The following is a 25,341-nucleotide window of genomic DNA, read 5'->3' as shown; positions in this document are numbered from 1 at the left end:
TCAAAGTTATCTATTTATAACCTGAACAACATCCCAAAATAAACTCAAGAGTTTTGCAGATTCTGTCTGCCATACAGCTCCTTCTTTAAAAAAGCATTGTCATGATTCTGCCCATGAATCATCAGGCCTTGGTTTGCACAAATACAAAGAGACAAAGTCGCTCTGGGCTGAATCATCCTCATCACACTTTCTTTTTTTCACTGAGCCATTCATCTCTGTCTGAAGCGCGGGTAAAAGCTTATATGCCACAGACCATCCTGCCATCAGCTGGGGAAAGTTCAGCGAGCGTCACGACTCCTCTGATGGTTATGTTCTTTACTGATGATGAAGAGAGTCTTCCAGAGCTGTCAACACCCCCCCTCCCCCCCTTCAGGCCCTCTCCACACCACCTCAAATCATTCTGCGTTAGAAACGTACAGTTTGGTTGTTTTGACTCAACTTTTCAGGTCGCGACTTCTCCTCCATCGGCGGACCCTCTAACACACTGCGCACTCCTCTTCCTCTCCTCTTTTGGATCTGTAACACTCAGACAGTGATTCATTTGAATAACAGAAATAATTCGATATAATGGATCACATGCGATAACATATTTCCTGAGAGAGGTAGAAAAATACTGTTCTTTCCAAACTGACAAGTAATCAAACAATTACTGCAATGATGTTATATTACTGCTGCTGTGTACCGTGTAATCATTGTCGCTCTCATCTCAAAAGTGTATCAGTCCTGAGGCCCGTTATTAAGCAACTGAGATGAAGGTTTATTTGTTTTTAATTCATGAACAAAACATATTTAAACTGATTTGCAAGCACAGAGTTTGGATGGCTGCGTCTCGGCTCATTTTAACATTCGGGAAGTTGTTTTATAATTGTTTCGGTATTATTAAAGAAATATACCAGTCGGAGCCGGCCCTGACCAATTTAGAGGACTATCGGTATGATTTTAACTAGTGCCCCTTATGTCGCATCCTATTCCACCACCAATCAGTGTTCACACACTCACACACACACTGCATAGCTTAATGTCTTTGAGATGCTGATCACACTTCAAATAAAAACTGTGTTTCTCTAAGTTATATTGTGTTCCCCAAACACCTGAATAATCTTCCCATAATTAATTAAAGGTTGGAGCTATTTAATAAATTAGCTAACATCACTATCATCCAAAGTCCGCCACCTCTTGTCGGCTCTACTACGTAGCACACTTACAACAAAAAGTGCATTTCTCAAGATTTTGTTGATATGGCTGCGATTCTGCGGAAAACCAACAAAAATGGATTTGCTTTTTGTAGCAATTTAAAATGATTGTATTGAAATAGTGTAAAAAATAAAAATAGTAAAAGTTATAAATTCGCACACCGATGGATGGATGACAGCGGCGTAGCCTTCAGAGATAAAGAACCTAATTTAATGATCAACCACAAACATGACATGGGGTTATGGGATGTACTGAATTGGCAGAAACTACATGGTTTCATACATATATAACATTGGTAATGCCATGCAACACTGCTTTGCAGTCTGTTTTTTTTTCATTTGCATTCATCTCCAAATTAAACTTGATGGTTTTCTGATACAGTTGCACATGCCATCATTTCAGTGTAATGGTCTTGTCCACCAGTAGGGGGAGCCAAAGCCTACTGCTGTCAGGGGAGACAAACTGTGTCTGTCCTATGCAGTGGAAATGAAAAATCACATCAATACCTAATATTTTCTGGGACTTTGATCAGTCAAACATTGCTTTTAAACGGCATCAACGTTGCTCTTTAAGTTTAAAGTCTCTGCCTTTCTCTTCTCCCTGTAAGAAATCTTTATCAGCTTCCCCTTTCAGCCCATTTCCACAAATTATGAGCCGCACATATTCACTTCCTGTTTGGCTCCCTGTGCCTGCTGGTCCATGTATGTGGCCTCAGGAAGCTGCACTAAAATGGAAGTTGTTTAGGAGAAGGGTCTGAACGACAACTCTTGCAGGGGCTCACTATCTTTCCTGCTGCTTTCATGTTCTCTTCATGGCCTCCGGTGCCATCGCTCTCTCTCTCTCTCCTCCTCGCCAAACCCAAATGTTTTCCCCATCCTGGTCCGATTGTGGCAAATGTTTGCTGTTAAAGCTGATAAAAGGAGAACCTACAGAATTTGGTGACCACCTCATTTAGACGAAAGGAGGTAATGTAACCTGTGCAAACATAGGAGCCTGAAATGGTTAATCCAGTCCACCCCTTTGGCAATCATGTCACTGCCACAAAGAGCACGGCGTGTGCCCAGTGCCACCTCACTTTCATTCTGCGCTCTTGTTGTCACAGCTGCAGGGACAGTAAGACAACAAACTCAAACGTGTCTTTGGCTTCTATAAACCATCAGGCTTTAACAGCAGTAACTATGATAATAAGCTTCATTTATAAAGCACTAATCACCTTGTCTTCTTAAGCTTTCAGTAAACAGTTTCCGTTGTGTAATGAACCATGTCACTCACAAAGCCATTGCTCTGATTCTTTCTGTAAATTAGCAGTAGAATGCTCTACACGTCGGAGGCTAATATATTCTGTGAAGTGTTTGTTCATGAACAGTGTTTGAAATTAGGCCTACTGAGAGACAAATGTAAACTCTTAAACAACAGAACCTGTTTGTTTGGGAGTTTTCAACCCTGTGAAACCAGATCACAACTTGCTTTTTGCTATTTGACAAGTAAACAAAAATATGTTAAATAAACAATTTGGGCTTGGGTGAGGATCAGAATGCATTTTTTCATGTGAGCAGAATCAGCGGCTAATTCACCAAACTTAAGGACAGTATCGTTGTTTCTCTCCATCACGACTTAGGACCGAGAGGTTGTAAAGAATATTATACAGCAGCAGGAGGAACGGTCACACCTGCAGCTGCGTGTCGTGTTGCTGGTGAGTTAGAAACCAATCCATTAGCTTAGATGGCTTCTCTACATTACCGCACCACCGCACCACCGCTTAAGTGACTGACTCGCCTTCCTCCTGGCTCCACGGAGGACAGCAGAGCTGCTCCCAGATATATATGTTGTCCTTCCATTGAAACTCAAAATGAGAATAATGAACTAAAAAGCAGCTATTAGTCATTTTCACATGCTTACCAGCTGTGAGTGTCCTGGACTGGCATCGCAGAGCAGAGAGAACATGCAGATTGCAGTACATTCAGAGGAGAACAGGCAACATTAGAAATGTGCAACAGTGAAGACTACATTTTGCAATGCATGATAAAGTTGTTACAGGTGGAGGTGAGACTTAAACAGGCATTTTAGACATGCAGATTTAGGCCTGGACCTAATAAGAACCCTGCAGCCATATGGTCCACACATGAAGTGCAATTCATAATCCAGCCTTCAGATACTTTTTCCTAAAAAAAAAAAAAAAAACTCCTTTATCTGCAGATCTATTGTCGAGACTGAGCGTCTGACCTTTGAACCCCTGATTTTCTGTTTGTAGTTGTTGAAGATTATATATTTGTAAGTTGGTATATTTTTCCAATTACATTTGAGAGAAACTATGATATTTTGGGAAGTTATGATGATACATAGAATATGAAAAAAAAACCCCATTAGGTGTCACAAGAGCCTATAGGAATAATAAAGATATATATATATTCTTTTATCAGGGTGAACGTACTGTGGCTGGAGGAACAGCTAAACAGCTTTAGGTTTCTTATTCACAGCTGTAGTGACGCCCCACCTCTGAGTCAAGACAGAGATAGACCGTTAAAATACTGCTTTCAAACTAAAGTATAAATATGGAGGGTAATTCTAGCTACCGGTGTCGTCCACATGTACTTTCCAAGTGAAGCTACATTTAAGGTTTGAAAGGATAAATAGACAAGACTGGTGCTACACTGCAATGTTGCTCATCTGGCCACATTTCAATCAATGATGTCACAGCAGGTGTTTTCCATCAGCTGGAAACATGGTGACTTAACTCATTTGGTTGTGGCCAGGAGTAAACACATACCTGCTTGAAGGTTTGGGCTCATAGAAAGCAGGCCTGCGGCTTGGATTGATTGGTACATTGATTAAAAAACAAAGTCGCCGCCCCATTTTTCATGCACTTCTGTCAGTGCGTTGAGCATTAAAGCTCCATGCGGCCACGAGTAAGGATACACGTCGACCTTTTGAGTGTATGCACTCTCACTTTATCCATCTAATGGTGAAATAATAGCAATTGATCATTTACACAGTTTGTAGATGCTCCATTATTATTATTGGATTGCACCAACGGTATAATTGGTATAAGTTTGCATCAGTCGGACCTACAAATCTCCCAAAAAATATATTTTCGTATGAAGGCACGGAGGTTCACCCTAATAATTCAGAGCAACACTTCCAGGTTTATTATATTTTATTTTGATAGTCTGTGGCAGAAGTAGTTTTCTTTTTACCCTGAACGTTTTGACAGCGCTGACGGAGCCAAATGCGCGTAAAAGTTGTCCACTCCTCCTCCTCGTCCATGAGGCTCATTTGGCTCCAGATATAAACACAGAGCTGCTCTCTGTCGGCGCTGCGCTCCTCAGTCTCCTCTCAACCAGCGGGCAGTCAGCTCCAACAGGCCGAAAAACAGCAACAACAACAACCAAAAAAAAAAGCAGGAGGGGACGATCTCTGGCAATTTCCCCAGGATGGAGGTAACTACTCTATGACTCTGAGCGCAGTTTTGTGTTCTAGCCTGTACTTTCAGGCCACTTGAGCAGATGTTTTTAACATTTAATGTGTTTTTTGTGCAGCCATGTGTGGTTGGAATCAAAACATGACATCATTGGAGCTCAGGGAGTATCTGTGTAGTATATGTAATGATATTTCTGAAGGGACTAGCGCCTGTCTGTGCAACCCTTTAACAAATAATACTGTTGTATTTTTGTCAGTATCTTACACCTATAAAGTACTATGCACATGTAGTTGTGTTGGCTACTCCTCACTATAAAAGTTCTTACTAATCTTTCCTGTGTTTACCTCTTAACGCATTATATGTGATACTATGTTGTATTTATGACCAACATTTTATGTTTTATGTGAAAAGATGACTGTACTTCTCCTTCCTGAGGGTGTAGTTGTTGTGTTATCATCACACACAAACGCGTCTCAACATAAACATGTATGTTTGAGCATCCGGCTGATGGGGTTTAAAAGTAGGTTCGTGGTAACGACTTCATACCAAGTAACCACAGGGAGAGTGGAGGGACCTGGAGCTGGCAGAGCATCTGTCATGAGCCAGTGTTTGTGCGCTGTGATGAATGTGTGAGGTAAATTTCCTTCTTCACTGTAAGTCTGCATTTAAGTCTGAACGAAGACAATTTCCCACCCATTGCACCCACAGCTGACGAGCTTACACTGCATTTTTAAAAAAGGTGTTCTTCTTCATGGAACTGGAGGCCTGTCCAAGTCCGTTTCTTCATGCAGGGTTTGTTCGCAGGTTTGAGATCTCCTCCCTGCAAAACAAGCTGTTCCCTCTGACTTCTAACATCTTTCTCAAGTGTTTAATGTCATGTGGCAAATAGGAAGAGAAACGCCCTTTTTTTTTTTTTTTTTTCCCCACCAGCATGTGACGGAGCACATTAGTAATCTGCCACAGAACTACTCTCTCATACTTGCACCGCCCAACGTTAGGACTCAGACATGCTTTAGGCAAGTTCAGCTTGGATCTAAAAACTTCTTCTTTCCCCTTTTGCCAAAATTGAGAGACAAGAAGTTGGACTGGGGAAAGATGAAAGAATGAGAACTATTAAGGTAGAAGGGGGCTTTTTTTAGGTCAACATTTTTTTTCTGATATAGTTACACTTTCTGTGAGATAACGCTGTTTTGAGAGAGGAAAAACAAACCTGCGCAAGCAGCAAGCTGAACACTGAGATGAAGAAAGCAGGTTCAACTATTATGGGTGACTCCAGCTTTTTCTAGAAGAAGCATCACAAACTCAGCAAATCTCACAAGCTCAGTTTTAATAGTAGTCTAGCAAGTGATTTAGTGGTTGCTGACAATGAGCAGCGGCTGCAACTGAATTCTTACTTGCCTCTTCTTATCTGATCTTGGTGAACTGCCTAACCAAGGCCCGGTTAGAAATGTAAACATTGCTCAGGGATTTCAGAGTTGATCTCTCACCTGGAATGTATTCAGAAACTTATTTCTGTTGACGGTTTGGGTATAATGTGAAATCCATGGTAGCCACCGGGATTTCAAAACTTGAAGTAAAAGCCGTGGACGGTCCACTGAGTCCTGTCCGGTTCAGGTGTTTGATGTCAGTGGTTTCCTGCAAAGTCACTTTGGTGTGCACTCACTGATGACACCCAAGCAATGCCAAATGAGTCTTGCAACATTCATGGGTAAAGTGAAATCTGTCAGCTGGTTGTGCAACGGCATGTTGAAGATAAAATTGATGTGACCGAATTGATTTCAGGGCCGGGCAACACATCCATATTACATTGATACGAGACTAGAGTGTTGTCTTTTCCTGCTTTTACAGAAAAGAGATGTATTTCTCTTTCTTACCAGACTGTTCTGTTATTTACCTTTTACTCACTAAGTCTACATCCCTGATGATTATTTTTCAAAAATCTCATTGCGTAAATATTTTGTAAAATGGTCAATCCTACAATATGGTCATAACATTGAGGTATTTGGGGCAAGCTGTCATAATATTTAATGTTCTCCATATCGCCCAGCTCTACCTGAAACTGAATCAGTTCTCCCAGATGTCAGTTGAATGGAAGCCATCATCTGCTGCAGCGTCGGTTTTGAGTTTAATAGGCTGGTATTAAGCTGTCCTCGACTAACTATCTTACGATTTTGACGACTACTCGATTAGTTGATTTAAATCGACAGACCTGTAAAACTGAGTTTCTCAACAAAGAATCACACAAAAGCACCACTGTGATCTTGTGTTTACTAGACTAAATTGACAAAAAAAAAAATCTTAGTCTACCAAACCCCTAAAACAAGCCTGTAACGTCATTTAAACTGCGTAGGCTTTGCTCTTTGATGACATCACCTCTTAGTCTACATTCTGCTGTGTGTTTCTAGCTTTAAATGCCTCTAGCAAGCCTTAAGGAGAGTGACACATGGACATTCTAAAATGTTGTGTTTCCTGTGTTGCAACGACAAACAATGAAAGTGGACAAACTGGACATTTTGTGCATTTGTGTGTGTTTGTGTGTTTGCTCATGCACCTGAGGCTTTACTGCGTGTGTGTGTCGGCTTGTGGGCTGGGGTAGTGGGGTGGATGGAGATTTTCCTTTGATGGAAAAACAACACCACTGCTAGAGGAGTGGATATTTGGGATTGCCTTGCCAACCATATGGTGTGCACATCTATTATGTAATCCATAGTAAAGTTAAGAGACCAATAACAGAAGAACTCGGTCTGTACCAGCCAGACGTTTGCTAATGAGTTCGTATTTTCCAGTACAGTATGTCATTTACTTACTTAGTGACACACTATTATTATTATGGACCAATAGTTCTATGCCGACTACTTAGTACTACAACTACTTCTAGAACCACAAAAAGGTTAAAAGCATCTGCTGGGTTTATGTAAGAACAGGATATTATCGTGACTTATGCAGCCTGAGGGGGGGGGGGGGGGGGGGGGGTGGGGTGGGGTGGGGTGTGTGTGTGTGTGTGTGTGTGTGTGTGTGTGTGTGTGTGTGTGTGTGTGTGTGTGTGTGTGTGTGTGTGTGTGTGTGTGTGTGTGTGTGTGTGTGTGTGTGTCAGGCCAGTATGAATGGTTCACTCTGTCATAAAACAGACACCTGACTGACTGTGAAGCTCAGTGGAATTTAAAGCATCGGCATCAGGGAAAGGCTACGAAACTTTACCACGCTCTCTACGCCAAGGTCTGGTTCTAGCTGGATCTGTGTTCAGAGGGCGTATAAAATGTATAGATGTAATCTGATTTTATTAGCTTACACAGTTCATTAAAGTCCTGCGATTAAAGCGCTTCAGAGCCATGATCATTAGTGATGATACAGTAGGACAAACCTTTAGCATGTCATGTGATTTTAAAAACTCAGATTCCGCTAATGCTTCCTGTTTTTTGTTTTTTTTCAACATCCTGCAAACCACATCGTCTTTCTCTGATATTGTCTTTCTAGCATGTTTTCTACCTTACATCCACTTATTTTAACTCGATCATCTTTTCTAACCAGCGCTTTACAATGACAAATATGTTATAGTTGCAAAATCAGTTGGAAAAGAGAAGCAAACGGCGGGAAGTGCAAAGTTTCTGCAGAATATTCATATTTTATCTTCACTGTTTCATAACACATTTAGTTTCCCCGGTGATAAACTTGAACTACATTTGTGCAGAATTAACTGTTGTTTCCATGTGAGCTAAGCTGCACTCAGCATGAAACTAACTTAAACCCACGCTAGGCGACAGTCATTTCTGTTGACTGCTTTGTATACTCTGGAGGCGATGACATATAGTACCATCTGAAACTTTTATAGCAGGCTCTTACAAACAGAAGATATATATTTGCTTTAAAAAAAGATAAGTAGCTCTCTGTCTTTGGAGATCGCAGTGTGCACAGACTTTCTGCATGAAGCATTTCAATTGTTTCCAGTAAATGTGTGATCGCCTGAAGTTAATCTCAAAATATCATATTGGTTGTGTTTGTATGTGTATAAATTTCACCATCTAGTTGTGTTGCCTGTATTTCACCTCCTCTTGCTGACTTCTCTTGTGGAAGCCTGGCTCATTGGAGCATATGTGCACCTTTACGACCAATCAAATGCTTCATAAAGCCTCAACATTCCATAGCTGCTTTTTATTGCAGAGCGGTTGTTGTTATTATCTTGTATATTGTTGCCCTCACGCTATCCATGATGCAGTGCGAGTCCTGCTACCCGAGATGAGGTTGTGTCAGACCCTGCTGCTCCAGTGTGTGGGGCGGAGAGATAGCCCGGGTGGGAACTACAGACGAGATAGCGAGGAGGACACTGTGATCTGTAAAAGGAAAAACACGCGCTGTTGAATCTCAGGGAAGTTATGTCATGGGATGGATACATGTAGACTGAGACAGAGAGGCAGCCTGAGTCGGGCTTTAAGCTGTCTCGGACATCTGCAGATTCTCAAACATGTTGAAATTAGTCAGTATCATGTCTACAAATGTGAGATTTGTGCAGATGGGATTTTAGAGCAGTGAGCCAGACAGAGGAAGTGGAAACTCCAGAAACAAACCAATATCCTCATGACTTTATAACTTACTTCCAAATCTCCCTGCAAAACAGTTAACCCGTACTGCCTGCACCTCCTCAACCACCCTCTTCTGTTTGGCATCTAGCCATGCTCTTTATTTCCTTTTTGGGGGAGAAAGGAGTGCAAACGCAGTAAGTGCTGCAAGCTGCTTGTACTTTGCAAGTGCCATTTATTTATTTTTTCAAACCAAAGTTTGGCATTTTGCGAAATATTGAGATTTGTAGGTTAGGGTTTTAGGCTGAGAAGGCAGGTGCACGCTGCAAGTTTGAGCATGAACATTAACTGCTGGCTGAAACCAAGACAACTCAATATCAGAAAAGCGACTCTAGAGACAAGTCCACAGCGTCAGTAGAGGGGCTTGGACCTGTGACCTGTGACCTTTGCATAGGAAAGCCAAACTAACCAGATCCTTTACTTCGAGTTACTATGGGGAACTTTTAACTGGTTATGAAACTGTATCAATGTAATACTGATGTGTCTATATGATGTACATAAGTTAACGGAACCATCAGGGAGAAGATTGTCACCACGCTGTTGTGGGCCCAGGTCGCATTGCTGGGCCCGCTGGAGGGAAGGGAGGCACGGGAGAGCCAGAACCAGGACTGAAAGGGCAGACTGTCGGACCCTGCTGCAGTAAAATAAGAGGATTTATAAAGGGACTCTGGCGCTTGCAAACACTACCACTTATGTCCTCAGGAACCGCCGAAATCAACACAAAATGAAGGTTCCTTGTTGTAGCTTTAAGTAAAAGTAGCAACATGTGTAAAAAATACACCATTGGGAGTCAAAGCCCTGGATTCAGAAATGTACTGCAATATGTAAACAAGTACCGAAAAATAAAACTACATGGAGAGAGGTCGCTTTCAGAGAGTTTATACGTATATTGCATCCTGTAAAGTAGCACTGTGCCAAGCCTGCCGTGGATGAATGGATGCCAAACCCTGTGGCGATGTATCTGTGCAGGACTTGCACAGCGTTGTAGTGGGGAAGGTGCAGGGCTTTACTGTATGAAGTCATCCCACGTCTGTTCTTTTCTGCCGCCCTCCACGACAACGATCTGATCCGCTGTCCAGATGTTTTTTTGTCTTTGTGATTGCTGGATCAGAGAGGATGAGAATACCAGAACACCATGTAGAATCCCCAACAGATGCTTGTATCACAGCTTTTTCTTGCTGAGCCCCAAACATTTTGAGCATGCACCGTCTACTGTGAGCTGTTTACATTTGTTATCTTTTCTTACTCCCCATTCACTCTCCGTAACCCCGCCTTCTCATTGCACAACAGTTCAGACTGTCTTAGGCAGGCTGCTGTGGTTATCACATTGAAATATCACGGTGCATTCCACGAGCAAGTCCGGCTCCGTCAACTGTTCTCATATCTTCATCATTTTGCCAGTCCTACTGCAGTTAAACAGCATCTCTCTAAAGCCTCTTGACTCATTTGTTGTTGCATTTGTCACACTTAAGAAAAATAAATATTTCCATCTTTGGAATTATAACTTTTGTCAGCAGCTTTCTGTTCCCCGGTCATCTGGATTTGTTTTTCCTCTCTCTGGATGCTTATTATTTTATTACATATTTGTTGCCCAACCCTACAGTACTACATGTGTCTGCAGCACCTCCCATTTCCTTTGAGGCAGAGGCAGCAATGTCTCGTAGATGAGGGTGTCCATTTGCCTCGTCCCTCTGATTGAGGGCCTTTCTAGTGTACTTCTACACACGCACGCGAAAACACACAAATTCAGTGCCAGCGAGGGCAGCGGAAAAGTGAGATATTCAAATGTGGTCTGATCCAAAAACGCATCATGTTTTCCTGGAAAGGCAGCGAGCGAGAAGGTGCCTTTCTGCTCTCTTACCACTTAACAAGTGCAGGCAGAAGGGAGCTGCTCACTACGGTGTTATTTTTTTTTACTCCTGGCAGAACATGCTGGCTTGTCAAAACAAAAGTCTGCAGACACAAACTGAAGCCATTACGCTGGGTGAAAGTGCCTGCTCAACAGCATGCGCTTGGGTGTGCTTTATTTATCTTCACTTTCGCAGATTTCCTCACCGCTGGTGAGTTTACGAGGATTATGCGTTCCGAGAGAAAGGGTTAAAGATCCTGAGCCAGACGTCGTCTTCATCAGCTCCACGGTGGATTACGTGGCCTGTTGCTCTCTGACCACCGCTGTTCTATCAAGCAGATATGTTTGGATTTAGAGAGGCTGCCATCATGTGCTTCTTCTGCCCTGCCTCTGGACACGGGCATAACAGGAGCGGACAAAAGCGGGCTTTGTGTGATCTGTTTGTCTCTGTGTTCTCGCTCCACATCTGCCGGTCATACACTTAACCTCGTGTCTCCCTCCGCAGCTTGGAAATGAACACGCTTGTTTTGGATTAACCTTTACTCGTAACCTTTTCTTTTCAGGTGTGGTCATGTGCATTGTCAGCCATATTGTAAATCAACCGTTTTGTTTTGTTTTGAGCACAAATGGCTAAAAACAGCTGATCACATCTTTTAAACTTCAGTAGGGCTTGGTGGTACGGTTATAGACAGCGTACCACATGAGATTTGTCCTCCATCCATTTAGTATTTCTCGCTGTATCAGCTCTTTAGACACTTCCTGTCGAATTTCTTGAACGCAGCATTATTTTGGTGACATTGGTGGGGAAGACGCATGCACTGCTTTCTGCCACAGTGTCCTCATACAGCGATTGGTATAAGATACCACCACCACCACCACCACCACAGGGTCACCAAAGTCGGCCACTCAGCAGTTTCGCTGCATTGCTCAGATGAACTTCAACGGTATTAATGTCTCCTGATTATTCAAAGTAAAAAGAATGTCCGAGAACAGTCCACTGAGTCTGTACTGTATGTGTAACTGTAAAGCCAACAACAGCCAAAGGATCTGCTTCCGAGTCCGAGTTCAGAAATAGCTTCTCTTTTTAGCGTCGACACAGGCGCGTTTTTGGAAAACTTTAATCACATGGGTAAGGCACTGCTTTGAGAACCTTTTCTTTTTTTCCTCTCGTAGTTCCTTGTTTAGACATGCTCAATTTCTCTGTATGCTGGATTACAGTATGTTTCAGATGTGGTCTAGCATATCCAGGGACGCTCTCTCTTAGGAGCTGAGGGGTTACAGAGCAGAGCTGTGATCCAGGCTGCCTGCACAGCTCTGGGGCTTTTTCCCAGGCCTGGAGGCCCAGAAATAGAGCTTGCCCTGCTCGCTCCTGCAGTGAACCAAAGTTTCCCACTCTTCTACAAAGCTTGGGGTCCCAGCTGAGTTAAACATGAGCAATACTGATAACCAGCCGAAGCCCTTGTATGGCTCATTGGGATAATGTGTCTCTTTTGTCATCTCAGGGAAACGGTTAGTGAAATGATTTGAGTTTAACTGAGAGAACAATATGCTCATTTTCAATTAAAAGACAAAGGAAAACAGGCTAATTATTACATTTGTTAAAATTTCTAAATGTTGTATGTATTATATATTTGGCATAATGCTGCTGACAATGTCTCTCTTTAAATCATAGATAAAAAGCTTGCAACAAACTCTATGCTAGACTGTAGTTCTGAAGTAACATTTGACATTTTGATGCTTGTAATACATCCTATAACATTTGCATCTATCACCTTTCTCTACTGTAAGCGTGGTCCGTGTATTTGAAGTCATGTTGGTAATTGCATTCAGACATTATTTTCTTTCCGTAAGTAGAAATACGTTTTCTCTCCAACTAGTTTTTTATATTCTATTAAATCATGTTTCTAGGAATAGAAGTAACTCAAAGTCAATATTGATTGTATGTTTGAGGGTGCTGGTAGACAGCCCTCCTGTGTGTCATTTAATTAAAGTTTCAAAAAAATCTGAAACCATGATTTTTTTTTGGGGGGTTTTCTTCGCCCAAAAACACCCGAGCAGCGTTTTAAACATCCTTTGCCTGCACTGTCCTGACTACAGTTTGCGCTCTGAAGGAGGCATTTGTTTTTGATGGACAGGAAAGAGTTAAACAATTGGAGGTTATAAAATAATAGTGCGGTGGGTGGGTGGTCCCCGGTGATTACTATTTATCACGGATGAGAAAGGAGAACTCAGGAAAAGGGTTGGGATGTGGATTAGGACGCAGAGCAGCGTCAACAGAGGCACTGCGGGGCTAGCTGATGCTGTAATAAGTTTTGGGTGGAGGGAGCAAGGTGGTGAGGTCATGTTGAGAACAAGGGGAAGAAGGAAAACAAAGCTGGTGATTAACATGTGGAATGTGTGTATCTGTGAAGTTTGTGCAATCCATGGGCTACGGCTCGAACTGTGCAGGGAGGGAAGGAACCGAGAGTTGCGCACACACCCAGGAAATGTGACCGAACTGGCAGCTGTGAGGAAAAGGCATGAAGCTTTTTAGTGGTCAATTAAAGTAGGATGGAAATGAGATGTGGCACCAAAGCCAGAAAGGGAAAGGGAGGAGCACCACAAGCCGTGACTGTACAATGCAAATCACAACATGGGCTATCTGCACAGTCCTGACGCATCTGGACACCAAGATGTCTGGACCCCATTCACAGTCCAAATACTTGGCACGAAAACAGCTAGAACCTGGAAAACAAGAGTTCTTTTGCACGTTACAGCCTGCAGCCGACGGCCGACTTATCACTTCGGCCACAGATATGTGGAGTGAGTCAATGGTCATGAAAGGGCAGCGCGGAGGAGGGAAGTTTTAGCAATCGGCCGGGGAATAGTGGGAGAGACAGAAAGTAAAGGGGCCGAGGAGTGATAAGAGTGTGAGGCTTCATAGACGGGTCCCTGCTGTCACAGGCGTGATGTTGAGCAGCTGTGGAGAGGGAGAGGGGCTCACTTCCTGTGTCCAAACCCACAAAATATACTCTTTAGCCAGAGAAGAGACGAGTTCCTTCCAAGGACAGCATTGAATCCAACACTCTGATGGCGTTTTGCATGTTCACCCTCTCTGCTGCCTTTGTCAACCCGTCTGCGTTTTCTCCTAGAAGAGGGAAGTGAGACTTTGTTCTTAGTCTGAGAAAATCTCCTTGTTCAGCTGCAAAATGGCTCTCTGCACATGACATGCTCACTTAAACGTGTTTTTTTATGACTGTACTTTAAGGAAACACAGCAGTGCTGGTGTTAATTCTGACATTTCTTACCAAAGTTAATAAATTCTGCATTTCATGGGTTTGAAAAATGGCTCAGTGCGTCATCTGCTGTTTTAAATCAGCCCTGAATCTTGCCAGACCCAATGCTGAAATGGAGTCGACCGCTCTCTACGTCATATTTATATTTAAGAAAAATAATGTTAACGCTGTCGAATCCGTCACTGAGCAACTCCTGTCAACACCCCGCCCCCCTCCTTTTTCTTTTTTTACACTTATGCAATGGTAGGACCTGGGGGTGAACTTGCACTTTAAGACAATGCATTGTTTCCATGTTTGTACCTGTCTTTGTTCTGCAAGTCAGTGCCCCAAAAGGCTTTGTTGGCATGCCATGCATATATTCTTAACCTTCAATAAAACTGGCATTTGTTTGAAAGATTTACACTTTACTCTCAACTCACGTGAGGCAGTACGTCATTTTAAAATGTAACAAACGACGTGTCAAAACATAAAGTGTTTGATTGAATGTCTTTCTTCTCCAATAGGATTCTCCATCCAAGCCATCTGTGGCTGAGCTGGCTGGAAGGTTCAAAGGTCACATTCTACCGATGCCCACCTCACATGACGAGGTGCTTCATTCATGTCTTATATCTTAAAGCATCCATGCAAAAATATACAAACAATAATCTTTGTTTAGTGGCCCTAGAACTCCAATAGAGTAGTTGGTGAATGCATATGGACCGCGAGAGATTACAGATCCTTTCTGTTTATAGTTGCCATTTCGAAGAAGACCCCCATGTTCCCTAAAGTTGCAGACGCAAAAAGATGATAATGAATCAGATGTAAGTCATTTTCTTACTTCACTTTTATGGTGCTACTAATGTGTTTTCTTCGAGAAAGTCTCCAGAAAACAGGCTTGGATTTGTTTACTGTGCAATTTCATTGCAACCTCACAATTTCACCACAGTAGAGAGAGAGAGTACTGTTGCCAAATGGACAATTTATCTGTTTCTTTCTTCTGCCCACACAGTGGGAAAGTGCTGCTGCTTTTTCTTCCAGTGAAATCAAAACAAAATTTGAAATGGGCCAACAAATCACACAAACCTATCCCATTATAGCAGTTGAAAGCACAACAGCGCAAAAATGTATACATCACAGGCATGAACAGCAAAATATAATAGTATTTATTTAATACTAATCCATATTCGTAGGTGCTTGTATGGCCCGGTATACTCTACAATGACAGTACACATTGTAAACAAAGTGGAAGTATCACACAAGATATTAGCTTTCAATGGTTTAAATGGGGGTTGTGATGATGTTGCGCATTTGTCTTTTCGTTAACTCTGGTCTGACTGTGTTCTCTTCCAGAAAACTATCGTCTCACCAAATCCCTTTAAGATGAAGATGAAGAACTCCGCCATCATTGAGAAACTCCAGGTAGATGCATCATTCAACATCTGAATATTTTGTGAGGGGAAAACAAATGCTAGCCTCACCAATGATGTGTTGTCACAGGATGTAATAGTCAGGAGCGTGCATCATCAGGAGATGTGAGGCATTACTGCCATCCACTGCTCAGTTGGCACTGGTGCCTGAGCTGTGAGCATGCTGAGAAAAAGGGGAAGGGCTTGTCCCTGATGCCACAATCGGCTCAGACTAATGAGCTAATGGGATCACGGGTCACTCATCCTCGTACAAACCCGCCACCATCGATCCATTAGTTAGCGATTCACACGGTGGGCAGCCATGGGACAAAAGGGCTGCCGCTTCTCCTTCTTCCTTTTCTCCCCAGTGCAGGTAGGATACTCTGCTCTAAACGTCAACAGTGGTTTAGGGTGCTAACTCCAGATTTGGTGTGCTTTAGGTCTTAGACTGAATATGACAGGTGTTGTTTGTGACACTTAAGGTGCAATTTCAGGCCGTGCTCCGAGCAGGCGAGTTTCCAAAGTAGGAGGCAGAGCCCTGCTCTTTTCCGAAAGTGCTGTTTTAAACACATTTAATGAAAGCCATTGTTTGACAATTGAGTTTTGTCAGGAACACAATGCACTAAGGAGATTACAGTGTCCAGGCTTCAGGATCTTCCTTTCCCACTGTAGGCCAATCTTGCCCTGTCACCCACTGCTCTGCTGCCTTCACCCAACAAGAGTCCCGAGGTGAAGCTCCAGCCAGCACCGTTGTCCCCGATCACACCCTGCAGCCCGCGGAGCCCCCTGAGCCCCACCCTGCGGCCCTCGCACCCGTCCAGTGAAGAGGAGGATGCCGTCAGCTTCGACAGCCCCCCTGAAGGCGCCCCGCTGCCGAGCATCAACAAGGTAAGCATATGGACACACGCAAAGCTTTGACAAATAGATCTAAGCTATTTATTCCATCTTCTTATAATGCAGTGGGACTAGTGTTGTGGTATTATTGTAGGTATGGTGTTGAAGAAGACCCTAGATCATGTTATTTTTATATTTTTCAGTAGTTAGTACTCGTGTTTCTCATGTTTGCATGTGGTTTTTGCTCAAGTTCTGAGTCACTAAATGACAAACATGAGCTACTGTCACATTGAGGCCCCTGAAATGATTCTCACGCTATATTCCTCGTCTGAGCTGTGACGTCACAGCCGGACACATGGTCCCTGTCCCCGCTGACGTGTTTCTCAGCGGGCGCTCTGCATCTTCTGTTTAAGCAGGCCTTGGATAAGCTGGAGCAAGATGCCCCTGTAGTGCATGAGTGCCACTGGAAGGGGGATTGAAGATGTAATCCCCTTAGCCTAGTTAGAGTCCCTATAGGTACCATTTTGTGCAGTGTTCGCACGCACATGCTAAGACGTGTACCGAAATAATTTGATGGTGCGAAAGAATTGACACTGCATATAGATTCTTTTACATTTTGTTAACAAACATGATCTAAATTCCCCGCTGGTTCTTATCCACACAGACTCGTGCACGGCTATCATTCAAAAGGCGCCCGCCCACGAGACAGCACAGGAGGTCAGCTGGAGACGGGAGTGATCTGTCCCCGTGTGAACTGTACAGACAAAAAGAAAATGGGGACACGGACCAGGTTTTCGAATACGAACAGCCGGCAAGTCTGAAAGAAGCTGAAGAGAAAGACAGGGACTGTGAAAAAACAGAGGATGGGGTAGCTGAGAGTGACCCAGATGACAGCGGAGATCCGGGGTCGGAGCAGGAAGCAGAACAAGCCCAGAACTTGGAGGCTTTGGAGGAGGAACAGCAGCCTTCAGAGCCTTGCCCTGCCGAGCAGATAGAGGGCCATGTTAAGACAAAGCAGCAGCAGGAGGAGGAGGAGGATGAGGATGAGGAGGAGGAGGAGGAGGAGGAGGAGGACATGCCCCTGGAGGAACCAAGGAGGAAATGACATGGTGTGAACTGTGAATGTTTACTTTAAGAAAAAAAAAAAGTATATATACATACATATTTTTACTGAATAATTTATTCAGTGCTTTGATTAAGAGAACTCTTTAAATACTCCTCAAGTTAATCTGTTTTAAATGTCTTGGTTCCTGCTCTTTTTGTTTAGTCCCTCTGTCGCCCTCTCCTGGCCGTCTACAGAACAGGTCCATACACACTGGAGAGTTAGGAGAAGCAGCTGTTCTCTGCACATGGAAACAAGCCTCAAAGTTGACTTGAAAAACTGTATCTGTTATCTGGAAATGTGTTTCATATTGTGTCAAGTCTGCACAGCCAGACTTCTGCTTTAATTTTTTTCTTGAGCAAATTGAAAGACATTATTGAGAGTGCAATTCCATGTCAGACGTATCTGACGTACGTCATTTACATTTTGGACTTTGGAAATACTGAATGCTGGGTTGACAAAAGGCAACTTATTATTAGACTTCATATATTTAGCAGATATATAACATTTTCTGACATCATTGGGTGTCGCTTTAGGTTGAAATTATGAACTTTGCTTATCTAGCTCTCGTGTGATGCATGTCGGCCTAATTCTCTGTTTGTTTGTTTTTATTTTGTACACTGCAAAATGTCTAAATCACAGTGCTACTGTGGAAGGGCTCGGATCCTCGGCAGTTATGCACAGAAATGTGAAGACAGTAAACAGCTTCCTTCTTCTTTCAGAAAAACTGTTGACATTGCATGTGTACGGTCAATGATTTGTGGGGTTGTAAGAATCATGATGAGTCAAACTGATTCTGGTGGGCCAGTCAGTAAATAAATGCTTAATGCTGAGTATCATCTCTTGAGATGACTGACTAACTAGACAGCCTTCAGTCAGGAGGTCCAACAATGTAGATTACAGTTGGAGATGGCGCTGCCAAAATACGGATTTGAAAGCCTGTGCACACCCAGGAAACGCTCACACAGGTGATTTAAATGACTTTCCCTGGATCGCCCCCTTCTCAGGGTTGTGTCTGTGTGCACAAACCGGTAGTTTGAAACTGAGCTTAATTAACAGCTCTCGTGCATCTGTTAAGTTAGGATGAATTATACTTTGATCATTGTTATTAGTACATGGAGGCACATGATTTTCAACCTGAGCAGAGGTCTAATCAGAACTGTGTGAAAAGCAAGAGAACATAAAACACATGACGTGATTTTAAAAGAATATTTATAAAATGTAATTACTTTGATATATCTACATATGATCTGCTCTTTTTTTTTGGACAAAATGTGCCTGGTTGTTTCTGGGGGCACTTTCAGCATGGTATGAACAGCTGGTGAAAAAAACAAACAAAACAATTGTTAACGTCTGTTGACCTCTACTGGTGATTGTTTAGAAATGCAGCAATTGCAATAAGGGTCAAATGTATCTATTCTTATTGTACTTTACCCAAAATGTGCAATTTAACTTGGATGTGTATCTCATGTCAAAAATGACCTTTGAGTTCTTTATCCACAAGCCTAAGTTTTATTTTGATGGCAAGTCTTTTAAAAAAAAAAGTGTTCTAGTGTAGCAGCAAGTGAGTGCAGGTGCACTATAAACATATAACCCTCACTGTGAAAGGGTTGTGACTTTCCTGTTTAATTGAATTGACAAGTATGGCCGATTTGTGTTTAGGCCTCTGTAATTACCCTAATATATTCAACATAATTGAGATATAATATAAAAAATATTAATATCATCAAAGGCATCTTGACTGAGGACTTGAATTTGACAAATTCGAAAGAGGAACACAACATTCTCCAACAGGTATGTTGACTCTTCATACGTCAGCTTTTATTTGGTTAGACAAATAATCATAACGTCATCGAAGCATTTACCTGGGAAGGAAACACTTGATCATACCGCGTGCATATTTCAAATACATACAGGCAAAGTTACCTACGGTACGAATGAGTGTGTTGACACTCCGTTTCCATTATATTTCCTTCATAACGTGTCCAAACAAAGGCTGGTGGTGAATCGTAGTGCGGTCCCTAAATTCCCAGGAACGCCGGATGCGTGTCATGTCGTCCCGTAACTGTCAACGTTTCCTCCCACCAACGTTTCTTCTCTTGACAACGCCTTCCGACGTCAGCGGGACCGAAACTTGAAGGAACTCACCTGGCTGCGAAAGAACGAGCAGAAGAAGCACAAACGAATGGCTTCGTCTGGGGAAAGGAACACATAATACATTTAGACAATGTAAACTCGCGACCTGTTGTTTGTCGAGGAGATTTGCACCGCACCTGTGACGTTTACTGTCCCGCGGTTTCATTATTTAAAGTTATAGCTTAATAGGCTCTTCCGGGTTGGGACTTTAACCAGGATTACACAACTCCTATTTGGGAGTTGGAAGCAAGCCAGCATGGCCATTGAGCTGCAGGCCATCAAGGAGAATGGGAACGATGCAACATATTCTCCTAATGAACGGGTGAGTTAATAATGGGGTAAACGAGAGAGTTTGTGTTTAGCCTGACTGATTATAATAAGAGTCATAATAATAGTAGTAGTGGTGGTAGTAATAGTAGTGGTATTAGTAATATCTTAGAATAAAAAAATGTGATAATACCACTTCTTTATGTATTGTTACTTTTATTTACTGTGAGGAAACTTATCTTTAGTGGCATCATCATCTTGCACAAAAATAAATCCCATTGTGGTGTTTTATCATTTCATAGCGTTATTTCCCATTAATTGGCTGCTCCTAGGTGGCAGCAGGTAGTGGAGATGGTGGGGCCTCCGGGATCCCTGATGCAACAGAGAAAGACGGGTTGCTCTTTGGACAGGTGAGCTCCCATCAAAGCATGTGCTCCTTTGTTCAGATACATATATTCAGTTTATCATGCATTTTCCATTTCTGTGTAAAAGACACAAAAGATAGCAGCACTCATTTCTGTGGCAACAACTCAGTCACTCATTCTCAGCACTTCTGGATGTGAACGAATCAACACACTGTCCCCTAAATGACTTATTCCATTTCTAGTAAAGGGAGGGAAGTAGCAAATGTCTGGTGTGTCTTTTTGTCAGCCTGCCAGTAATAACGGGGAGACGGTGCCCTCTGACCATACAACGGAAGCTCACAGGACTCAGGTATGCAGACTTTTAGTAGAAATAAGTGTTGTGTTTCTGGGGCTTTTCCTTCCTCACCGGGAGTAAAGGAAGAGTAACTTTTCCTTTATCATGCCTCATGTGATAATTCATTGAGTTATTTTCCCATCCAACCAAATATCTATTTATGGTAACAAATTTAAACCCACATGATTTTCATCATACTTTTAGATGAACTCCGTGTGCGGGATAAGCAGAGAGAGGGTCAGACTATTGCTGATCATCATCTGTATCATTGTCCTCATCTGTACTGTGATTGGGATTTCGCTGGCCATGTGCGCAGGTAAGGTTGCATGATGTGTGTTAGATGATGCTGCGTTTATTAAAGAATACCAGCATAATCAAAGTTAAGGTCAGGTTTCAAAGTTTGTTAAAGTACTTTGAGCTTTACTAAGGCAATTTATCATAGTAGTGTGTTACAAGGTTATGGCCAGCTGAAGGCCAAAGTGTGAGTTATTTTGAAATGCTCGTGCAAGGACACATCAACATTTTCAGAAGTATAAAACAATTCAAAGCTGATGATAACATTATGTGCTGATGCTTTGACCGATCTCCTCTTTGAGCAGTGTTCCATGTGGACAGGGATGACTACTTTGACAGCTCGTTGTTTAACGTTCCTCGGTCTTTCAATGGGAGCTTCCAACTGCCCAATCGGGTCTTCACAGAGGAACTTGTCACGCTCTCATCCAATGAAAGCCAAGCACTCGCTGCTGACCTTCAAGAAAAGGTTTGTATCGATTATGAGCCGTATTTCAAATAATGTGCTGAATAAATATAAATGAATTGATTGTGTTCGTAACTCGGTGTATAGGAACATACGTGCGAACTTTGGAATACGCTGAGAAACATTATTCCTTTATTTTGCTAATGCGTCAGTTAATTGATGGTAATAGTAGAAGGGAATAGTTATGCTACTAAGGCAAGGTACGGACATTTTATTTACATTAAATAGCACATTCATTACAAGTAATAATCAATATGCTTTACATTAACATACATGAACAAGTAATGTACAGAAGGATATGATGAATAGCATAAGATAGTGCAACAAAAAATATTTGAAAAAGATGTAAAGGTGTATTTCCTTCCAATGCCGATTCATTACAACTTTTACTCAGAGTTACTCTGGGTTTAACTTTAACCCTGTAATCACATTTATATAATATAAGTTTATTTGGATTTGTTTTAAATGAGAGAGCTGCATAGCCGACTTCATCCACACCTCACAATGACAGCTGTGTAGTATATAAATGTAACTTCTATCACTTCCAAGTAAGAAACACCTTCTAAACTGAGACAGTTTGTCCACAAGCTTCGCATTACAAAACCCTGCTCATACTGGTATATACCAGTATACCTGCTGGTACTGAAAGGCCTCCGAAGTGAAAGTAGTTCAGTATCGGCCTAAAAGGTTACGCTCTAATTGTTTGCCTCTGCATGCGGGTTCCCGCCCCACCCAGCTGGATGACCTCTACAAATCCTCCCCTGCCCTGGGCCGATACTTCTTTGAAGCTGAGATACAGGCGTTCAGGTGAACAAACATTACACTCGCACGCAGTGTTTATGAACTGCATTTATTTTCACCTCTGCTACGCGATTTAGCCTTTCTGTGGTTTGTAAAGATGTGTGAACTTCTGTTTTACTCTCCCCACAGGAACGGGTCGGTCATCGCTGACTACCAGCTGACGTTTGTCATGCCTGAAGAGCAGCAGGATCAGCTGAGGAACTTCACCCTGAGCAGGGAGATGGTGTACGGCGTGTTCAGACAGTTCCTGTACGACCAGGAGGCAGATGAGTCGGGGCAGATGTACATTGCTCCAGTTTCCCTCAACATGTTTTTAAGACTCTAGGAAAACTGGTATATCTCGCTTTCTTTCTCACTGAAGTGAGACACTCCTACAGCGAGGGGGGTTTGTTTGTGTCAGACTCCTGTGTGATTCTCCCATGGGTCTGCAGAAATGTTGCATTGTGATGCATCTTTACCACAGGAAGCCACGCGGCCGCAGTCGCACAAAAGCCACAGGTCATATGTCTGATCTCATTGTGCTCTCTGTTTAAAAGGCTTTTAAGATTCAAGATTCTTATCTCAATCAAACAGTGCATGACCTCTCGGGACTGAAAATAGACATCTATTGTCTAACTCGGTGGTTTCACTCACCACAGAATCAAAAGAAAACACGTTTTATCTATCGAGTGTATGAAATACATTTTTCCATATTGCATTGGAGACTTTATTACTGTGCTTTGTTTAACTGCAACTGTAAATGTCAGTGTTGTAATTATTTATATTCATTCCCTGGCTATCATGTATGACCATTTGTACAAAACCTGTGCCTGAAATACATTTTTTTTATATTTGCATATCTGTGCCATTATTTCCCGTCATCAGACATTATTTGCTAACCAAAACTGTGGAAGGCTCTTAAAACATTTGCCTACAGAGCAACAAACACTGCGGAGAACTGCACATGGAAATTAGCCTGCTGCTGCGATCATTTTGGAAGTAGCGGCTATGCATGCTAATAATAACTGGCTGTATTTGAAATGATCGTTGCAGTTGAAAAGTAGAGGGAGTGCATGTCAAACATGAGGATTTCCTTTTTTTCTTTTTTTTTGGTCTCTGGTTTTTGCATTTAATAACACCGGTGACATATCACATGTACACTACAGAGCTGTGTGTCAGTGTGTGAGATCGCAGTCGGTTTCTTGGCAGTAATCATGTCAACATGTCAGTCTTCTAATAAGATTACAGCTGTCGTTAATGTTTGTGGCGAAGTATCTGGTCACAAACATTCGTCACATGCGCTACAGGGTTATTATAGGCCTCCCCTCAGCTGGTTGTGCTCCGTACAAGACTTCATGGAAAGAGCTTAAGTTTGAGTCATTTTTATGGTAAGAACTCACCTGGTAAAGAATAATAAAATGTATTTAATTTATTTATTTCTAAAATACAGAATATTTCTACAGATACATTAATTGTCAGAGCTGAAAGTTATTACAGTCATTCAGTTACAGTATAACTAATCAGAGTCAGTTCATCTTTTTCTACAATGGACTCAATAAAATAAGATATATCTAGATATGGTGTAAACAAGTATAACATTGACATATAATTGATATTTGAAGATACATTTTGGAGTTTTGAATAGCAATACATTATTATTCAGACAGCACTGCACATAAAAAAGATCTAACCCCACAGAGAACCAGCTGAGTTGTATTGAGGACCTAATACTTGCTATTCAGAAAAAGCACAATTAGAATTTGAAAATATTATTGTGTATGACATAAATTCCTAATAGTGTTGTATCCAGAATGAGCAACTGAGCATGTTGTGACCCTGGGCCACCTTTTCCTGAAGGGGAGATGTATTTACACGTGCAGTCCTGGCTGCATGACAATCACATGCTGGTCAAAAGATCGAGTTTAAACAGCAGTGCATCAGTGGACTCCAAGAGATTTCGACAGCTTATTACTGTACATAAAACCAGATCATGCCACCTGAAACCTTCAAATAGTGCAAATATTGGGATAAACCTGCACATTTCTGTTAAGATTAGATTCATTGATTTTAAGTGGACAACCTGAATTGACCTAAGCCGCTTGCAGGTATTCAGAGTTCTGTTAAAGTAAACACTTTTCTTTATCTGTTGGCAGCAGTGAGCGATCATGTGCCAAGGCACAGGGCAGCAGCATGCATCCTGGTTGTGTGTAGCTGCCTGTGCCGCCTGTAGTCACTGGAGGTCCGTCTCCCAATCGTATTATGAGAATTGTTAATCGTCTAAAGCCAGATTAACTATAATAAGCCTGTGAGCTTCGATAGCCTCTCCACTGCCTCTCCTTAATCGAACTCATGATCGTCTGAGGGTGGTGCAACGTCACTAGATCAGCCACGAGTCACCAGTACTGGTCAAACATGTATTCATCCATTCTGGATGTGTGTGCAGAGTTGTTAAATATTCTATTGACTCAAAGTCTGTGACAGATCATATCTATTCTATAAAAATGAATAAAGCAGATTTTCATCATACGGCTTGAGTTACTTATTACTTCTTTGATAACCTTAATCATGTTGTTATTTTAGGGTCAGTGGCAAAGATGCCTTTTTTTTTTTTCTTGTCACTGAGAGAAAAGAAAAGGCAAGGCAAGTCCATTTTATCTTTATAGAACATTTAATTGCACTCAATGTGCTTTACATCAAAGTGCATACAGCAACAAAGTATATTAAAGTTAAAGCTGGATGGTTCCTCATCCCTCGTGCACATCGGCAGTGCTGGCAGGCTTCCAACAGCTTCCCATTAAAATGTCCCGCCTCGCTACATCGATGCCGTTCCACGAAAACCCCAACACTTTGCCTCCTTACACATCGTAAAATAAAAATCAACACACAAAATCCAAAATGGCTAACTTCCTGTCGGGCGAAAAAACTTTGTGAACATCAAAGGAATTTTATATATACGTTTCGGGGTGCTATGGAGCCCACTGGCCACAGCCGAGTCCGATCAATAGAAGTTTGCAATTTTTGCCAGTTCTGAAGCCAATCCAATTTGTTTTGCATTTTTGAGCATTCTAAGC

General features: G+C 42.1%; 2 protein-coding genes across 4 annotated transcripts; both read left to right on the top strand.

Annotated features, from left to right (window-relative positions):
- Window positions 1–4,486: 4,486 nt before the first annotated feature.
- On the top strand, window positions 4,487–19,275 carry LOC306701454 (capZ-interacting protein). Of its 3 annotated transcripts, none has more exons than XM_079166764.1 (6): window positions 4,487–4,631; window positions 14,814–14,897; window positions 15,042–15,110; window positions 15,640–15,708; window positions 16,368–16,583; window positions 17,194–19,275. In XM_079166764.1, the coding sequence occupies exons 1-6, from the start codon at window positions 4,626–4,628 to the stop codon at window positions 17,632–17,634; spliced, it is 885 nt and encodes a 294-aa protein (XP_079022890.1). In that variant the 5' UTR covers window positions 4,487–4,625; the 3' UTR covers window positions 17,635–19,275. The 3 variants fall into 3 exon arrangements, with proteins under 3 accessions (XP_079022890.1, XP_079022892.1, XP_079022891.1); XM_079166766.1 differs by lacking the exon at window positions 4,487–4,631 and adding an exon at window positions 11,242–11,979; XM_079166765.1 differs by lacking the exon at window positions 4,487–4,631 and adding an exon at window positions 12,050–12,164.
- A 490-nt stretch (window positions 19,276–19,765) lies between these two features.
- c15h3orf52 (chromosome 15 C3orf52 homolog) lies at window positions 19,766–23,127 on the top strand. Its single transcript, XM_079166830.1, has 7 exons — window positions 19,766–20,089; window positions 20,367–20,444; window positions 20,686–20,748; window positions 20,938–21,049; window positions 21,333–21,493; window positions 22,227–22,297; window positions 22,421–23,127. The coding sequence occupies exons 1-7, from the start codon at window positions 20,024–20,026 to the stop codon at window positions 22,614–22,616; spliced, it is 747 nt and encodes a 248-aa protein (XP_079022956.1). The 5' UTR covers window positions 19,766–20,023; the 3' UTR covers window positions 22,617–23,127.
- The last annotated feature ends 2,214 nt before the right edge of the window (window positions 23,128–25,341 follow it).

The sequence above is a fragment of the Pholis gunnellus genome, assembly GCF_910591455.1.
Source record: "Pholis gunnellus genome assembly, chromosome: 9".
Lineage (NCBI taxonomy): Eukaryota > Metazoa > Chordata > Actinopteri > Perciformes > Pholidae > Pholis > Pholis gunnellus.
This window is presented reverse-complemented; position numbering and strand designations above follow the sequence as displayed.

Bases quoted from the DNA above. Each gene is read 5' to 3' on its own strand.
- LOC306701454 (XM_079166764.1), top strand. The intron at 15,111-15,639 runs GTAAGTCATTTT...GTTCTCTTCCAG, and splicing joins AAGATGATAATGAATCAGAT to AAAACTATCGTCTCACCAAA. The intron at 15,709-16,367 runs GTAGATGCATCA...TTCCCACTGTAG, and splicing joins CCATCATTGAGAAACTCCAG to GCCAATCTTGCCCTGTCACC.
- c15h3orf52 (XM_079166830.1), top strand. From the start codon at position 20,024: ATGGCCATTGAGCTGCAGGCCATCAAGGAGAATGGGAACGATGCAACA. The intron at 20,090-20,366 runs GTGAGTTAATAA...GGCTGCTCCTAG, and splicing joins CATATTCTCCTAATGAACGG to GTGGCAGCAGGTAGTGGAGA. The intron at 22,298-22,420 runs GTGAACAAACAT...CTCTCCCCACAG, and splicing joins GCTGAGATACAGGCGTTCAG to GAACGGGTCGGTCATCGCTG.